Genomic DNA, 18,922 nt, shown 5'->3' with positions numbered 1-18,922 from the left:
AAGAGACAGTCATAGATTAAATGAGTAAAGAAAATAAAGATATGTAAAGATGGAAAATACACAGAATCTGGGTTATGTATATTATTGTGTTTTCTTTAAATTTTTTGACTATTAATGAGCTAACTGCTTTGCTTGGTGGGGGCTACTGAGTTAAAACAACATATATATTTTAAAGGTATCTTGACTTCAAATTTAAGTCTAAGGATATGTTGCTTTGGAAATAGAGGTTCTGCTTTTGTTTCCACAGAAGATAAAAACCTGTGGATTCCTTCCAGGCTAATATGGTTTGCAAACAAGACCCCCTGAAAGGTCTCTATGAACCCTAAAGATACTTAGTCCATAGACAGCAGGAGTAGTTTCAAGAAAATGAGTACTGTTTTCTAATAAACATAAAGGTGCCCATAAAGCTTCACAATATGGAGAAAAACCAGGCTGCAATATAAATTTTAGGCACAAGGAAAAGGAAGGGCAGCTTCAGAGTGCTAAGATCAGTCTGCTCTGATGTAAACATGTCAGAGGATTTCAGTTTTGTTTGATTAGTGAATGGCCTGCTTAGCAGTTAGGGACTTGGAATGGGACTCTAAGGGGACTCCTAGCTTCATCAAGGAGCTCTCTTAATTCCAGAGACGGGTTCCTGAGCAGCTTACCATCTGCTACTTCACCTCAGAATGAGGTGACTGTACAGGGACTAACAGAGAAGCAACCTTGGGTAAGAGAATACATTTAATAAATAGTCTCAAAGGCTTACCACATCACAATCACAAGTTACTCCTTAAAGTTTAAGATGAAGACAAGTATTAACTTAGTCCTATGTAACACATGGAAGAAAGGGGGGATTAAACGCTATAAAAACCACATGGGCAAAAGCAGGATTTTAGTCAGTAGAAGTAGTATGACTGTTTTTGCTTTTATCACAAGAGATTATTTTTTCAAGATAACCTTGTAGTGTTTTGTCCAGGTGGTACAAATCATGCTTACCTTAGAAAATAGAGCATCATTCTCTCGCTTTTTAGTTCACTAAGGACGTGTGATTCTGTGCATTTTTCAAAAGTCACTCCAGGATAAAAAGTAACAAGATAAAATAAGAGAAATATTTTTAAAAGAATATAACTTTAAAAGCTAAAACAAAATTCAATTAAAAAATAACCTTACCTTAAAAAACTATAGAATTCTCATCTTCTTCAAGTGTATCACATACACTTACCAAAAGACAAATATGATGCTGAATTATACAGCAAATGTACTCTTAAAAATCTGTAAATAATATTCAGTTATATACAATAATCTCATTATTTAAAATACTGAATTTCTCCCAAGAACTTTAAATACATTACCGATGCTATAATCACTCTCACAGCAAATCCCTTGAACAGGAGGAGGGCAGGCACTGTAATCTTTAAGTCTAACTTATAGTACAATTTCACTTCAAAGTTTAAGTAAATATTCCCCAAGAGGCTTCTATCCAGAGATATTTTTTCTTAAGTAAATTAAACTTTAATAATGAAAAACAGTTTTTTGAGCTTAGTTTCTCTAATAAAATCTTCAGAAAGGAGATCAGAGTCAGCTTCAAGGTGGAACCAAAGCCTCTTAAAAGAATCTAAAATAGATCTGAATGTCTAGAATTTGAAATTAATTAAAAACCTTAGAACACTAGCTGTAACACGTGGGCAGATATATTTAGCTTTATTATTCATAAAGTTTGGAAGATAGTTACATATTATACACATAGCTGTGTGTGTATATATATATGTACATGTTTTTAAAAAATGAACTGTTTATGCACACAAAACTTCAGGACTGTCTTTTCCTTATTTAGTGTGAAGATTAGTTAATATGGAGGTAGGGTCCTCCAGTCTAATTTTGTATAATAAAAGACTGTTTCAATAGACATAAAAGTAAGTAGATTTTTTTTTACCATTTTCAAACTTTTTATATTTTGAACTTACCCATTTAAAATAATTATAACTAATTTGGTGGCCTTGGCAATCAACTTCAATCACTGAGTCATGATACTTGCTATACATAAAAATAATGATCATTTTAACTAATTTTTAAGTAGGATCATGTCTTGCTGGGGAGTAGGCCCAGGATCTCATCTCACACATCTTAGTTAGGCACATACTTTATTAAAGCTACAGCCCTGGGCCCTGGTTTTTTGTTTTGTTTTTGAGCCTGTTACAGCATGCAGGCTAGCCTCCAACTTACAATCCCCCTGCTTCAGCCTCCTGAGTGCTTGTATTACTAAGCCTGGCAAAATGATCATTTTTGGCCATTATTGTCATAATCAATGTCTTGCTATTAAATTATACTGCTAACTTGAGCTATTTTCTAAATACGTTTTAATACCAAATTTGGCATTTTAAAGAATTTTTTTTACAGTTTCTTATAAATAATATTATTAGACTCTAGAATCTAGGATTTTGTTCTATTTGGTTTATAATAATTTCTATTTTAGAAAGCTATGGTGAGCAACTGTGTCAAGTCAGCCAAAACAGACACTCCTAATGATCTGACACCTGATATTGTCTAAAAACACAAAAATTATGGAAACTGCATAATAAAAGCACAGCAGTAACAAAGGCGTAAATTCTACTATAGGGCACTGAATATATTCTATTAGGAAAGGTTAAATGACTTGTTCAGAGACATCATCTGTACAGGCATTTGTACATTTAGAAATGAAAAAATACATATAACCATTAGTTGTAAAGAAATGTCAATGTCCTGAACACTGAATGTGAAACTCATTCTACAGTGCATTTAGGAAGACACATATAAAACGTTTTCCCAAAGAACATGCATGTGTGTGTATATTTTATCTATTTCCAATTATTGAACGCCATTGTAAGCCCCTTCATCTTCAGTTTATTATAAACAAGTTTGTTATGTTAGACCCTTCCCAGGAGAGAAGTATGAGTTTCCTTGATGGCAGTACTTAGGAAGAATTATGGTGTAAGGCCCGATGGTTCCTACAGACTCAGGTGAAGACTTGAGTTACAAGTTCAGTGATTCTTCACTGAGAAATAGTTGTACTTTCTTAATACTGGCATGTATAGGATAGTGAACTAAACTGTATCGTTTCAGTAGGAGAAATCTGTGATTAATTTTGTCATCAATCATGAGTTCCATTTATAATAGAAACAATGTTAAATAGAGATGATATGCCAGACAATATGTATTTTGTATCAAATAAAAGGATATAAATACATATGTAACTATTGTTTCTGTTTTATCAAGATGGTACAGATATTTGTGGATAGACTGCTGTGCTGATATAATTTTCCCAAAGCTGCTTAGAAAGGCCTCATGAAATAGCATGAAATAGCATGAAATAGGTACATTGGGGAATACAGTACATTTCCTGAGAGCAGAACTGAAGTTTCTTTCCAAGCTTACATTACAGTGTGTTGAAACATTAAGTCACAAGGTGCCATGTAAACACTGTGCTTTGACTTATGTTGCTTTGAGAATCCAAGAATCTCAGCAAATACATGTGGTTTAAAAAGTTATTAAGAGTGTATGATCCACCATGTTAACAATTCCTGTCCCAGAAAAATGAAAAATAATTAATATTTTGGCTATGAAATTCTAGAATTAAGATTTAAAAGCCTGTAGATTTCTTTTATTAACAATATGGTAACCTAGGTGTTTTACTATGAAAATAATAAAAATATTGCGTGAACATTGCTTACTACCATATATACATACGTATACATGTATGTGTATATTGATATCAGTATCTTTATATAGATGGGTATATAACTTTGATGAAGGGAAAAGCAAAGTCAGAATTTATGTGTCTGGAGCCTGTCACTGAAGATACTCATCAATATTTAAGCACCAAATCCTTTAAATGTGACTATTCCGAATTGAAAAGCTAGCAGCAATAAAATAAGGTTAGCTTAGTTCAGTGTTTAGCTGCATCACTAAAAGCATGTTTAAGAAAGAATATGTACCATTTAAGAATCCTAGAGGGGAATATCAACCAAGGCGAATGTGGAAATCTGTACATGGTGGTAATGCAGCTAAAGGATTTGGTTCTTAATCATTAAATAACAAAAAAGTATATTTCTGAACAGAAATCAAAAGTATAGGGCATTATTTAGTTTATATAATGTATGTGTTATGTGTGTATATATAAATAGCTGACAATTATTTCCAAATTTTGTAAACTGTTAAAAGGATTTGGTTTTAGACAAAACAGAACAAATACCCTAACAAATCACTTCCCATTTCAGAAATGACATTTGGTGATTAACAAACAGCTTGCAACTTAGAGACATCTTTAAATATCACAAACATTTTCAGAGGCATATTTTTGCTTACTATATCCTTAAAAAAAAACTGAAGCAATAGGTTTGAAACTTTATATTTGAAAATAAGTAAACGGTGAATGAAGTTTTGCAGGATAAGGCACTCTCTGTCTGCAGGACCTTGCTTCCAGCCCGAGCTCACAAGGTACTAGTAAGCAATATTAGTCAGCATCACAAATCACTGCGACAAATGAAAAGATAAGCTCATAGAGAGTGCAAGCTATTGCTCTTCACTGTATTCACTAGAGGGGGCGGGGAGCTGATCTCTCTGCAAATAAGAAAGAACAGCCATGCTCTAGAGTACCAGGTGGCGCTGAAAAGACTCGATGTCAGATTAAGATAGAAGTGGACTAATACTCAGATTCTGCTTCTGTAACAAGTCTGATTATGAAGGTCGGTAACTACTAATTTTTTTCTAATGAGAATAATTGATCCTTCACTAAACACTTAAGAGAATGATAGCTTTACAAAACTATTTCAAGTATTCATTATCACAGTGAAAATGTGAGACCAATGTTGGAGAGAATGATCTGAAAATTCCTTTGATGAAAAGGTAAGGGTACTAAATCAAAACCTACAAAATGCTTGAACGCATTTCTTTATGTGATATGAATAGAAAGGTTATCCATAAAAAGTTAGAAAAATTAAGAGAAATTATATATTAGTACACCTTCCCAACCACAATTATATAAAAATTCCACCTAGTGCACTGTTATTTCAATTTACACAATAAAAATGCCTAGATGTGGCAGATGCCTTCTACCTCTGCATGTGTTCTCCCAGTAGAAGGCTTACTTGTTGAGTCACTTTTTATAAGTTTTATTTAACTGACAGCCTTATTGAATTCTCAGTACACCCAGCTAATAGGGACCCACTGTGGTTCCATTCTTAGTTTCTCAATGGCAGTTTGTAGTTTCTCAAAGGCTTTGTCTAGATTGTCATTTACGATGATCAAATCAAAGTAGTGGTTGTATGCTCTCTGAATTCGTGCGCTTTCATCCACTGTTTTCTTCAAATCAGAGTCCTGTGAATGTTAAAAAAAAGTTTGTATTGTAATATGTACTGACTTGCTCAGAACTAACATGAATAAGAAATGAGGGGGTTGGGTATTTGTTGGAATTTGGATGCCAATTCTCAAAATCTACCCTTTACAGTGCTGAAGAAGCTATTACTAGATATCTGTTCATGTTGCAATCTTTCCATCTACTTCCATGATTTATGAGTATTCTATATCTTCTGCTCTGTTGGATTAGAATGAAATCCCTAAAACTATTAGGGCTTGTCCAAGATAATGCAAGAATTACTACCAGTGGCTGACTTCCAGCTGACTTCTATACAATCTTTCCTAAAAGGGTATTCTCTTACGGCCTGCGTAAAGCCAGCTTACAGTGGCTGTTCAACTCAAAGTTCATTTGTGTCCTGTCACTTAGAAAGGCGGAGACTCTTAAAAGTGTGTTTTGAAGACTCTAAACTGTGCCAAAACACACACCCATAGACTTTAGCTTCATTTCTTCGAGTGTTGTTTGCACTCCATCAAGTACTCCTAGATGGTTTGGAACAACACACGGAGTGGAGTACATACCTAAGTGATGGGTTGTGCATGAGAAAGCAGAGCTTTCCATAAACCTCCACTGTACCTTCACATGTAATTCTACGAGTATGAACTGGGATCCTATTACTGTTTGCTGAGTCTCAGAATCGGCAGATTAAAGTGAAATAGAAAGGGATTCTGCTTTTTGATAAAAAAGGCAAATGAAGGACAAATAGAAAACTTGCAACTTGTATGTACTTTAGAAGAAAATACAGTTACACAAAGACTTTTAGAAGATCTACATTAAGACAAAGTGATGACAGTTAGACTAATATCCAAGGAAGAAGATTCCAGGATTACATAGGGCTGTAGATTGAAAGACTACAATGTATACATTCCAATAATAATCTTTTTCATTTTATAAAACTCAAGTTCTGTTTTAAAGTGAAGGACTTTCACATAAAAGCAATATTGTTTCAAATCCTAATTATATTTAGTAAATCAAATTTCACTCTGTAGCATTTTACATAGTGCAGTAACTTCCTAAGTATGATCAGATGGGATTAAACATACTCAGAAGAAAAGGGAAAATAAAAGTGTTAACTTGAAAAGAGCCCCTACCGTCAATAGCTTGGTGGTGATTCCTGCATCCACCACAGCCTTGTGCATGGCACGCAGGGTCTCTAGCTCTGGAGCAGCAATAAATACCACATAAGGCATGAACTCAGATGTCCTCAACACTTTCAATGCCTGTGCAAAAAGTAATTACAAGTCAATATATATAATGTTAGAACTTGAAGTGTGCTGGCCGTCAGTATAAGTAGAAGTTTAGTGGTCTCTTTCCTAAGGTTAAGGACATAATTTACTCCTGTGCCCCTAGATATATAGTCTTAACTCTACATAGTACTTTCCTAATATACAAAGCCATTTACTTTGTTGAAAAACCAAGTTATTAATCTTTGTTCCTCTTGGCTGTCTGACCTTTATTTGTGTATCTAGTTATGGACTCATAATAAAGCTGAAAGAACAACAACCCCACCTTGATAAAACACACTCCCCATACCCAACATACCCAGTCAAAATCTCCCCAACAGTTTTGGAATTCATGCAACTCACTTGTGGGTTGACGTCTAAAATGCAAGTTCGTCCAGTTTGTACAACTTCAAGGATAGAGTCAATTTTAGTTCCATAGAGGTTTCCTTCATATTCCCCATGCTCCAAATACTTTCCAGCTTTAATATCTGCTTCCATTTCTGATCGGGATACAAATTTATATGCCTGTCCATCCTTTTCATCTTCTCTTGGCTTCCGTGAAGTAACTGGAATAAAATAATGTTGAGAACTTGTAGATTGTGAAATACAGACTAAAATACACACCGATATCTGTGGAGGCTTCACTTAGAACGTGGATTCAGCTAAACTGACCTATCTCCTGGTTTTGGAAACAAAGTTTCAGGGAGAGCCATGCATATTTGTTTACCCATCGTCCACATTTTCTTTTCCATTAAAACAGTAGCTATGATACAGACCGTATGGCCTTTGAACAGGAATGCTTGCCGATCTCTAATTTAAAAGAATGGTAAAGGAATGGTTCTCAATATAAAATTTGTATCAAAAATATAATTGTGAATTCAGCTTGAAACTTAAAACATACTTATTCAGGCCTGGTGCCAGTGAATAAATACCCTTTCCTTATGAATGGTGTTCTGCTTTTTCATGAAGATTCGATTATAGATCCCGTTCCAGTTAAACATTTCTTAATTGACTGCCCAAAGGTGAGCAAAGTTTCCCACTCTTACCTGCTAATAACTATTTTCTGAAATGCAATTCTATCCACAAATTAGGACATCTATTCTTTACTTTTATTCTCCTGCTTTCTGATATTCCCAAATATTAAGTACTTGATTTTTATTATGTCTATTTGCCCCTCTATTCTGACCTATGATTTCCAAACCAGAGTGAATATATCAATTCCAAATTCCAGGTGCAGGGGACTCTTTCATGTGGTATTTAGATCCATGTACACTTTCGGGCAAGTAATGTTACAGCAATTTGGTGTATGCTAGAAATGAGTTGTTACCACCTTTCATATCTTTGCAAACGTGAACTCTGCCAAGATTAATAGTAGCTTTGAAGAAGAGAAATAATTTTTTTTTATTATTTCAGCATTAGCCTGAATCTAAGCTTGACCAGACTACTTTTTTTTAAGTAAATGAAGTGATGGAGGAGGCTCTTCTGTCTATGTGTTACTTTCATTGGCTAATAAATAAACTGCCCTGGCCCTTTGATAGGACAGAAAATTAGGTAGGTGGAGTAAACAGAACAGAATGCTGGGAAGAAGGGAAGTGAGTCAGACACAATGGAGCCAGCCGCCAGGTCAGACATGCTGAATCTTTCCCGGTAAGCCACCACCTTGTGGTGCTACACAGATTATTAGAAATGGGTTAAGCAAGATGTGAGAATTAGCCAATAAGAGGCTGGAACTAACGGGCCAGGCAGTGTTTAAATGAATACAGTTTGTGTGTTGTTATTTCGGGTGTAAAGCTAGCCATGTGGGAGCCGGAAGGGACAAAAAGCAGACCTGCCCACAGCTCCTTCTACAATGAAGAATATCTGAGAAAAATCATTAAGTATGTAAAATTAAAATAAGTGATATAAACAAAGAGGGGACAGACTGTTAACTTATACCTAAAAAAAAAAAAAAGACACCAAGAAAACTTTTGAGAGAAAACAAAAAGAACTTTAAACTCAAGGGGTAAAGTTAAAGGTCAAATTCATCATGAGACTGTATGTATAGCTGTCTTCTGCTGTTTTAACTAATTTCAAGAATCTTCAAGATGAGTGTGGTTTTCTACACTCAAAAACAAAAACAACACCCCCGCCCCAAACCCATAAAACCTGTTTCTAAAATTTCACCAAAGATCATATGACAAATTGTCCAAGATAATTTTAAATCTCCCAAATAAGCACACGCAAGGACTTGGTTTAGTATCTGTAACTCTAATTTAAAAGTTGCATCTTCTGGTTAAGCCCTGCTTTGAAACCATCGATGTGTTGCTTTGCTTGAAATGAATATGTAAATGCAAACATGCACACATTACTTTCCAATATGTCCAGAGAATCCCAGTTCACAGCAAGATATGTACAGTGTTCTTTAACTGTAACTCCACTCTCTACTGGACATGCCAAAAGGAGGGGGTTAGGGAAATCCCCATGTTACTGTCATATATTTAAATTCCTTTTCATTTTCAGAACAGATAGAACAGAATGACTCTACTTATTCCTTAGGCTTCTACACAGAACAATTAAATAGTGGGACTTCTTAGAAGTGAAAATTAAAGGCTCTGGTAAAATTCTAAATTTTAGCAGTGAAGAGTCAACAAATAAACACTCCATGTGTTAATAAAGTCCAAGGTCGTAATACTAAAAGCAAAACAAAACAGGATTTATAGCTTATCTATCTATAACATTGCCTATCATAGTTTTGCAATATATTTAAAAATTATAATAAATCATCTCAATGCCATCAACTTCACCTGACAATGAGTACTACAATATTATATGGAAACAATCAGGCAGTCCTACTTTATGGTCAAGCCATGGTCACTGCAGCCTTACCTGCAGTACCCAAGGTAGGGATATAACTGAAGTGCCCATCAATGAATAAAATATTTTTAAAACTGTACATACTTTAATATATTTATATTCCTATATAAATAGAAGCTATTGAGTAAATAAAAATTTAGTGGTGGTAAGATATTCATAAAAGTTATCATTGAGACACTTTGAAGTATACCTAAATCAGCATGAAGTACATTTAAACTGCTGTGCAACTAATAAATGAATATACTATCTACTTTCAGATTTTTCTCAGCATTCCAAACTCTGTACTCCTTAAATAACTTACCCCTCCCCATTATGGTAATTCATCACCTGCCCCAGCATCCGAATGGTTATGAAGTGGTACATTATGGTCTTTAAGTTTACCCAATGAGCAAATGATAATGAGCACGTGTTCATGTGCTTATTCTGAAAGTCTATTAAAGTCCTTCATCCATTTTTGAATCGGGATTTTTGTTTAATTGTAAGAATGTTTGACTCACAGCCGTCCCTACCACATCTCTGACCACTGGAGTCTTCGCCCTGACTACCTGTGGAGAGGTGAGTGTCTGGGTTTGTGGCTTGAGGGTCCACCTCTCTGGACCCTAGCCCCGGGAAGGACATCCTGTGCCTCAACCTCATCCAGCAAAGCCCTGGAGAGCTGGGAACAGTCTCCCCATACCCACAGCCATCTCCCACCACATCTCTGACCCCTGGAGAGACACCCTGGAGTAGCCTCCCCATACGTGCAACCACTCCCGCACTGCACCAGGAGCTTTGGTTCTGACGGCACCTGGAAAGAAACCCCCAGAGCCACATCAGTGACTACCAGTGGGACAGCCCTGCCTGCACCACTGGGAGAAAGAAAGACTCCCTGAAGAACAGGCCCCACCGGCACCCCTTGGAGGAAGAGATGGATAGGCGCCAATTCAAGAATACAGTCAACAACCTAAAGTGCAATATGGCCACACCTGAACCTAGGTCCTATAAAAGGAAGACCTGAACATCCTAACCCAGAAGAAGCAAAAGAAAATATCCTTAAATATAACTTTCTGAAGATGATAGCCTTAAAGAGGAAATAAAAACTTCCCTTAAAGAAATGGAGGAAAAGACAAACAAAAAATTGAAAGAAATCAATAAATCTCTTAAAGAAAGCCAAGAAAAAACAATCAAACAGGTGAAGCAAAAAGTTCAAACAGTTCAAGACTTGAAGATTGAAATGCAGTCAATAAAGGAAACACAAACTCAAAAACTTTTGGAAATCCAACAAATCCTTGACACAAAACATCCAGGAAATCTGGAACACCATGAAAAGACCAAACTTAAGAATAATAGGGACAGAAGAAGGAGAGGAATTACAGCTCAAAGGCACAGAAAATATATTCAACAATATAATACATTATAATACAATCATAAAAGAAAACAATATAATACATTATAATACAATCATAAAAGAAAACTTTCCCAGCCTAAAGAAGGATATACATATGAAAGATACAAGAAACTTACAGAACATGAAATAGACTGGCCAAAAATAAATAAATAAATAAATAAATAAATAAAAGTCCCCTCACAATATAATAATCAAAAACACTAAACATATAGAATAGAAAAAGAATATTAAGAGCTACAAAGGAAAAAGGCCAAGTAATATATAAAGGCAGACTTAGCAGAATTAGACCCAACTTCTCTATGGAAACTCTGAAAGCCAGAAGGTCCTGGAAAGATATGTTGCAGACTCCAAGAGATCATGGATTCAAGCCCAAACTATTATCCCCAGCAAAACTTTCAATCACCACATATGAAGAAAACAAGATAGTCCATGCCAAAACAAAAGGTTTAAACAATACCTATCCACAAACCCAGTCTTACAGAAAGTACTAGAAAGAAAACTTCAATCCAAGGAAGCTAACTGCACCCACAAAAACACAAGCAACAAATAGCCTTACACTAGCAAACCCCAAAGAAGGGAAACAAACAAGCACTATCACCGAAAAAGAACAGGAATTAACAATCACTGGTCATTAATATCCCTTAACATCAATGAACTCAATTCAACAACAACCACAACAACAACAACAAAAACAGGCTAAAAGAATGGATACGAAAACAGGATTCATCCTTATAGTACATACAAGAAACACACCTCAACCTCAAAGACAGACAACACCTCAGAGTAACGATTTGGGAAAAGATTTTGCCATCAAAAGGACCTAAGAAACAAGCAGGTGTAGCTATCATAATATCTAACAAAATAGACTTAAAACTAAAACCAATCAGAAGGGATGGAGAAAGACACTTCATACTCATCATAGGAAATACTCATCAAGCTGAAGTTTCAATCCTGAACAACTATGCTCCAAGTAAGAACACCCACAAATGTAAAAGAAACATCACTAAAGCTTAAATCGCACATAAACCCCACACACTAATAGTAGGAGACTTCAACACCCCACTCTTGCTAATGGACAGGTCAACCAGACAGAAGCTTAACAGAGAAATAAGAGAACAGAAGTCATGACTCAAATGGACTTAACAGACATCTATAGAACATTTCACCCAAACACAAAAGAATATACCTTCCTCTCAGCACCTCATGAAACCTTCTCTAAAACTGACCACATACTCAGTAACAAAGCAAACTTCAACAAATAACAAAAAAAATTGGAATAACACCCTATATCTTATTGGATCACCATGGCTTCAAGCTAGAATTCAACAACACTAATTGCAGAAAGCCTACAAACTCATAGAAATTGATCAGTGCTCAACTGAATCACCCCTAGTCAAGCAAGAAATAAAGAAACTGAAGACTTTGTAGAACTCAACAAAAATGAATAAACAACATACACAAACCTATGGGACACTATGAAAGCAATGCTAAGAGATAAGTTCATAGCACCAAATGCCTACATAAAGAAACATAACAACTTAACTCTTCATCCGAAATCTCTCTAACAAGAAGAAGCAGATTCATTCAGGAGTAGATCACAAGGAGATAATCAAATTGAAGGCTGAAATCAATAAAATAGAAATAAAACAATACAAAGAATCAATGAAACAAAGAGCTGGTTCTTGGAGAAAAATCAACAAGATAGACAAACCCTTATCCAAACTAATCAAATGGCAGAGAGGGAACATCCAAATTAACAAAATCAGAAATGAAAAGGGGGACATAACAACAGACACTGAAGAAATACAGAGAATCATTAGGTCATACTTCGAAAACCTGTACTCTATAAAATTGGAAAACCTAAAAGAAATGGTAATTTTCTGGATAGGTACCACATACCAAAATTAAATCAAGACCAGATGAACTTAAATAGACCTATAACCTCTAAGAAAATAGAAGCAGTCATCAAAAGTTTCCCAACCAAAAATAAGCCTAGGGCCCGATGGTTTCAGTGCAGAATTCTATCAGAACTTCAAAGACTATTTGCAATCTTGAAAGACATTGATCTTGAAATTTAACCATCATTTTACTTTCACAGGATCCCCCAGAAAGAACGTCACCCCCATGACAGCTGGAAGTAATTCTAGAGGACAACGTCCCCTCCCCAGTAAAGTTTGTCCTTGGGTTTAGGGACATCATTTAGGGGTTGAATATAATTAGTATACGGTTGAGGGAGAAATTTTATAAGCTCAGGGATCTTTTTGAAAAAAAAAAAAAAAAGATAATTGGATGATGAGATAATAGATTTGTAATTATGAGTTACTGCTTTTAGACAAATATATTGGTATTGATTCTTGTATATTGATACAAAGTTAAATTATATTGACTATTGTATGCATGCATGCTTCTATCTCTGTTTAAAACATTTTTATGCATTGATATATATTGTATTGATCTATATATTGTATAAATTTACCATACTGCAGTGTACATTTCTATCTCTGATTAAGATACTTATATATTGTTTATGTATTGGTATATATTTACCATATTGCATTGTATATTTGTACATTGCTTATATTTGGAGGTCATAGTGTCCTCATTTATTGTACAGTTGTTCATTTGTATACTCCTCAAAGTGTTCCACACAGTAGAAACAGAAGGAACACTGCCACACTGTTTTTATGGGGCTACAGTTACCCTAATAACCTAACCACACAGAGACTCAACCAAGAAAGAGTATTACAGACTGATCTCCCTCAGGAACACTTATGTAAAAACACTCAATAAAATATTGGCAAACTGAATCCAAGAAAATAACAAAATAATCATCCACCATGATCAAGCTGGCCTTCCATCTCAGAGTTGCCGGGATGGTTCAACATAAGATAATCTATCAGTGAAATCCACCATATAAATAAACTGAAATAAAAAAATATGATCATCTCATTAGATGCTGAAAAAGCATTTAACAAAATCCCACACCCCTTCCTAATAAAGGTCTTAATGAGAGCAGGGATACAACAAATGCTTCTAAACATAATAAAAACAATATACAGCAAGTTGACCACCAACATCAAATTAAATGGAGAGAAATTCAAAGCTATTCCACTAACATCAGCAACAAGACAAGGCTGTCCACTCTCTCCTAATCTACTCAACAGAGTACTTGAAGTTCTAGCTAGAGCAGTAAGACAACAAAAGGAGATCAAGGGGATACAAATTGGAAAGGAAGAAGTCAAACTTTTGCTATTTGAAGATATAACAATATATATAAGTGACCCCAAAAATTCTATCAGGGAACTCCTACAGCTGATAAACACCTTAGGTAATGTGGCAGGATAAAAAGGCAACTAAAAAAAAAAAAAGTAGCCTTCCTATATACAAATAATAAAAGGGCCGAATAAGAAATCAGAGAAACATCACCATTCACAATAGCCACAAATAACAAAAAATATCTTGGGGTAACACTAACCAAAGAAGTGAAAGACCTGTATGACAAGATCTCCCATGCTCTTGGATAGGTAGGATCAACATAATAAAAATAGCAATCCTACCAAAAACAATCTATAGATTCAATGCAATCCCCATTAAAATCCCAACAGAATTCTTCACAGACCTCTAAAGAAAATACTCAAATTCATATGAAAAAATAAAACAAAACAGAACAAAAAACAAGACAGCAAAAACAATCCTGTACAATAAAGGAACTTCTAAAGGTATCACCATCCCTGGCATTAAACTCTATTATAGAGCTACAGTAACGAAAACAGCTTGGTACTGGCATAAAAAGATAGGTTGACCAATGGAATTGAATTGAAGGCGTGAATATTAATCCACACGCCTCTGAATACCTGATTTTTTGACAAAGGAGTTAAAATAGAAAAAAAGAAAGCATCTTCAACAAATGGTGCTGGCATAACTGGATGTCAGCATGTAAAATAATGTAAATAGATCCATATCTATCCCCATGTACAAAATTCAAGTCCAAATGGATCGAAGATCTCAATATAAATCTAGTCACATTGAACCTGATAGAAGAGAAAGTGGGAAGTAGCCTTCAATGCATGGGCCACTTCCTAAATATTTTATCAGTAGCACAGACACTGAGAGCAACAATAAATAATGGGACCTCTTGAAACTGAGACACTTCTGATAAGCAAAGTGTATAGTCAGTAAGACAAAAAGGCAGCCTATTCTACTGATTCGGAAAAGATCTTCACCAACCCCCACATCAGACTGAGGACTGATCTCTGAAATGTATAAAGAACTCAAGAAACTAGATATCAAAATGCCAAACAATCCAAATAAAAAATGGGGTATAGATCTAAACAGAAAATTCTCAACAGAAGAATCTCAAGTGGCTAAAAGACATTTAAGGAAATGTTCAATATCCTTAGCCATCAGGGAAATACAAATCAAAACGACTCTGAGATACCATCTTACACGATTCAGAATGGCTAAGCTCAAAAACTCCAAAGATAGCTTATGCTGGGAAGGATGCAGAGAAAAGGGAACACTCCTCCATGGCTGGTGGGAATGCAAACTTGTACAACCACTCTGGAAATCAGTATGGCAGTTTCTCAGAAAACTGAGAAATCAACCTACCTCAAGACCCCGCAATACCACTTTTGGGCATATACACAAAAGGATGCTCAAGGACAAGTGTTCAACTATGTTCAAAGCAGCATTATTAATAACAGCCAGAACCTGAAAACAACCTAGATGCCCCTCAACAGTAGAATGGATAAAGAAAATGTGGTACGTTTACACAATGGAGTATTATTCAGCAGTAAAACAATGACATCTTGAAATTTAAATGGATGGAACTAGAAAAAACCATCCTGAGTGAAGTAAATCCAGACCCAGAAAGACAAGCACAGTATGTACTCACTCATAAGAGGATATTAGACTTAAAGCAAAGGATAACCAGCCTATAATCCACAATTCTAAAGAAGCTGGGTTAACTGTGGAAAACCCTAAGAGATACATACATGGATTTCCCTGGGAAGGGGAAATAGACAAGATCACCTGAAAACTGGGAGTTTGGAGGCTGGGGGAGAAGGAAGGGTGAAGGGAAAGAAGAGAGGAAAAGCGTAGGGGGAGGAGAACTTGAGGGAACAGGATGGTCAAGATGAGGGAAGGACAGGGAGAGCAAGGAAAGAGGTATCTTGATTAAGGGAGCCACTATGGGGCTAGCAAGAAACCTGGCACTAGAAAAATTCCCAGGAATCCACAAGGATGACCCCAGCCAAGACCCTAAGCAATTGTGGGGAGGGTGCCTGAACTGGCCTTGCCCTGTAGTCAGATGGATGACTATCTTAAATGTCACCATAGAACCTTCATCCAGCAACTGATGGAAACATACAGAAATCCACAGCCGAGCACTGGGCTGAGCCCCCAAAATTCAGTCGAAGAGAGAGAGAGGAGTGATAATGAGCAAAGGGGTCAAGACCATGATGGGGATACCTACTGAAACAGCTTATCTGAGCTAATGGGAGCGCACCAACTCCCTCTTGGCAGTGGGAGAATTAGAATAGGACCAAAGTAGGCCCTCTGAATGTGGGTGACAGTACATAGCTAAGGCAGACTGTGGGCCACCAGCAATGAGACCAGGATATATCTCTACTGCTTGTACTGGCTTTTTGGAGCTCATTCTCTTTGGAGAGATACCTTGCTAGCCTAGATACAGTGGCAAGAGCCTTGGTTCTATCTCAAAGCAATGTGCTAGACTTGGGTGACTTCCCATGAAAAGCCTTACCTTCTCTGAGGATGAGAAAGGCTAGTTTTTTTTTTTTTAAAGACTATGTTTATTTAGAAACTTTGATAACCTGCCAGAAAAGGCACATGTTGGTGATTCATTCATCATCAAATACTTATTGGGCATCCTGTTACTACAGAAACAAGTTCTAGGTAGTAGGTCAAAGAAAAACAAAAGATAAAAGACACACACACACAAACACAAGGAGAGAGGTGACTTACCAAATAATAAGAACTGAGGTGCTGCACCACAACTACTAGGTAACTGGAAAAGCTACAGTTAAGTTGAATGGCCAGTTTTCCTTGAATAAAAGTACACTTTAAGCACGTAAAACTACAAAAGAGTGGGTACTCTAGGAAGCCACTTAACTTATGAGCCAAAGGTATGAATAATGAGCTGGAGGAGCTTGAAGAAAAGACTTGTATACAAAGTTGGGAATACAGAGTTGACCTGAACAAGGTGACTGGGTAAGCACAAAATCCATATTAGAAACTTCTAGATGTTCCTCCTCCAAACTTAGGCAAAGCTTTTATATTGTTCTATTACTGACATAAGCTTAAATTGCTCAATGAAAGTTTGTGGAAAACAGCTTCGCTATTTGAAAATATCTCTGAACAGGTTGCTTAACTGTAAACTACAGATTTGCAGTGGAAAAATCTACCAAATGCCATAGTAATTAAATCAATGACCAACATTAGCATCAACAACAGGACAAAAAGACAAGATGCAAATCTCCTCATGAATGTCTGAAGTTAGGAGAAAACAATTGGGCAAATTCACACTGAGGAACATTTACGGTATTAGGGTTGGCAAGAGACTTGACTCTAGAGGGGCTAGCAGGTGTCCAGGGAGATGTCCCCAGCCAGTACCTTGAGCAACTGAGCAGAAGGAATCTGAAATGACCCTATCCTATAGCCATACTGATGAATATCTTACATATCACCTTAGAACCTTTATCTGGCGATGGATCGAGATAGAGACAGAGACCCAAATTGGAGCACCGGACTAAGCTCTTAAGACCCAAATGAGGAGCAGAAGGAGGGAGAACATGAGCAAGGAAGTCAGGTCCACAAGGGGTGCACCCACCTGCTGTGACAGTGGATCTGATCTATTAGCAATTATATTAAATGGATAAAACTCTAAAAAAAGATTGGCAAAATAAATTGGAAAAACTGATCAAACTATATGTTGTTTACAAAAGACATTTTATACTTAAAGACCCAAGTAAGTTGGAATTAAAGATATACATGCAAGCAGTACCCAGAAATACCTACACTCACATCAAACAATCCAAACACTGAGACAAAAATTTATTGCTAGAGACAAAGAAAAATATTTTACAAAGACAAAAGGGTCAATTCATCCAGCAGCAAGATGTCTGTAAACATGAAGCAAAACAGAACTGAAGAAACAGACAAGTCAAAAAGAGCAGGGGACCTCAAGGCTTCCAGTGATGGAGAAAACAAACAGAATGTCATAAGGAAATGAAAACCTGAACAACGTTACAGACCAGCTAGACAGAATATCTACGTAGCATTCCAGTCAACAATAGGAAAATGCATTTCCCCAAGTGTACAAGAAGAAGGAACATTCTCCAAGACAAATCTTAGACCATAAAACAATTTCCAGTGAGTTTAAGGGGAGTAAAATCACACATGCTCTCTGGACACAGTGAATGGAATTATTATCACTAACAGAAAAATCTGGAAAAATAAAATAATGTATGAAATTAAATGATATTCTTCAAATAGGTAAAATGAGAAATCACAAGTAAGATTAGCAAATACTTTGAGATGAAAATGGCATTGCTGAGCTTTGCGGACCGCAGCAGCCATGGCCGACATCAAGACCGGCATATTCGCCAAGAACGTGCAGAAGCGACTCAACTGCGCGCAGGAAAAGAATACAAATTATTTATAAGGCATGAAAATATTTGGATTGATTTGTATTGGAAGAAGTTAATCTAGAACCGGCGCACGGACGGCGGCGGGCGGAACCGACGCACGGTGGGCGATGCAGCTGGCGCGGGCCAGACCGGCGGGTACTGACACAGTGGCAGGCAACGCAGGCGCAACACTGAGAGCAGATCGCCCCAGGACAATTAAATCAAAGAGGTAGGCCTTTGGTTGGCGAGGTCCCTGGCAAACAGAAAACCTGGTTCTTTTCCTGAAGACCCGTCTGAGGGGTGAGAGGGATCTTGGCCCCTGGCAGAAGCCAGGAAACAGAACGAGGGCATTTTGCAAGAGGAGCCTCTGGCCAGCAGGGAAACCTGATCTAGTTTTAAAAGACCAATTAGAGAGCATCAATAAGAGGAGATGGGCAGG

General features: G+C 36.5%; 1 protein-coding gene across 4 annotated transcripts in view; it reads right to left on the bottom strand.

Annotated features, from left to right (window-relative positions):
* Positions 1-1,666: 1,666 nt before the first annotated feature.
* Pals2 (protein associated with LIN7 2, MAGUK p55 family member) overlaps positions 1,667-18,922 on the bottom strand; it is a 107,999-nt gene continuing 90,743 nt past the window's right edge. For all 4 annotated transcript variants that reach the window (XM_050155452.1, XM_050155453.1, XM_050155454.1 and 1 more), the window contains 3 exons: positions 6,961-7,163; positions 6,466-6,594; positions 1,667-5,337 (listed from right to left, as the gene is read on the bottom strand). In XM_050155452.1, the coding sequence (XP_050011409.1) occupies positions 5,161-5,337; positions 6,466-6,594; positions 6,961-7,163 (509 nt within the window). In that variant the 3' untranslated portion in view covers positions 1,667-5,160. The remainder of the gene's footprint in view (positions 5,338-6,465; positions 6,595-6,960; positions 7,164-18,922) is intronic.

This window comes from Alexandromys fortis, unplaced genomic scaffold (genome assembly GCF_014885135.2).
Source record: "Alexandromys fortis isolate MF-2015 unplaced genomic scaffold, M_Fortis_MF-2015_v1.1 scaffold_93, whole genome shotgun sequence".
In the NCBI taxonomy this organism is placed as follows: domain Eukaryota; kingdom Metazoa; phylum Chordata; class Mammalia; order Rodentia; family Cricetidae; genus Alexandromys; species Alexandromys fortis.
This window is presented reverse-complemented; position numbering and strand designations above follow the sequence as displayed.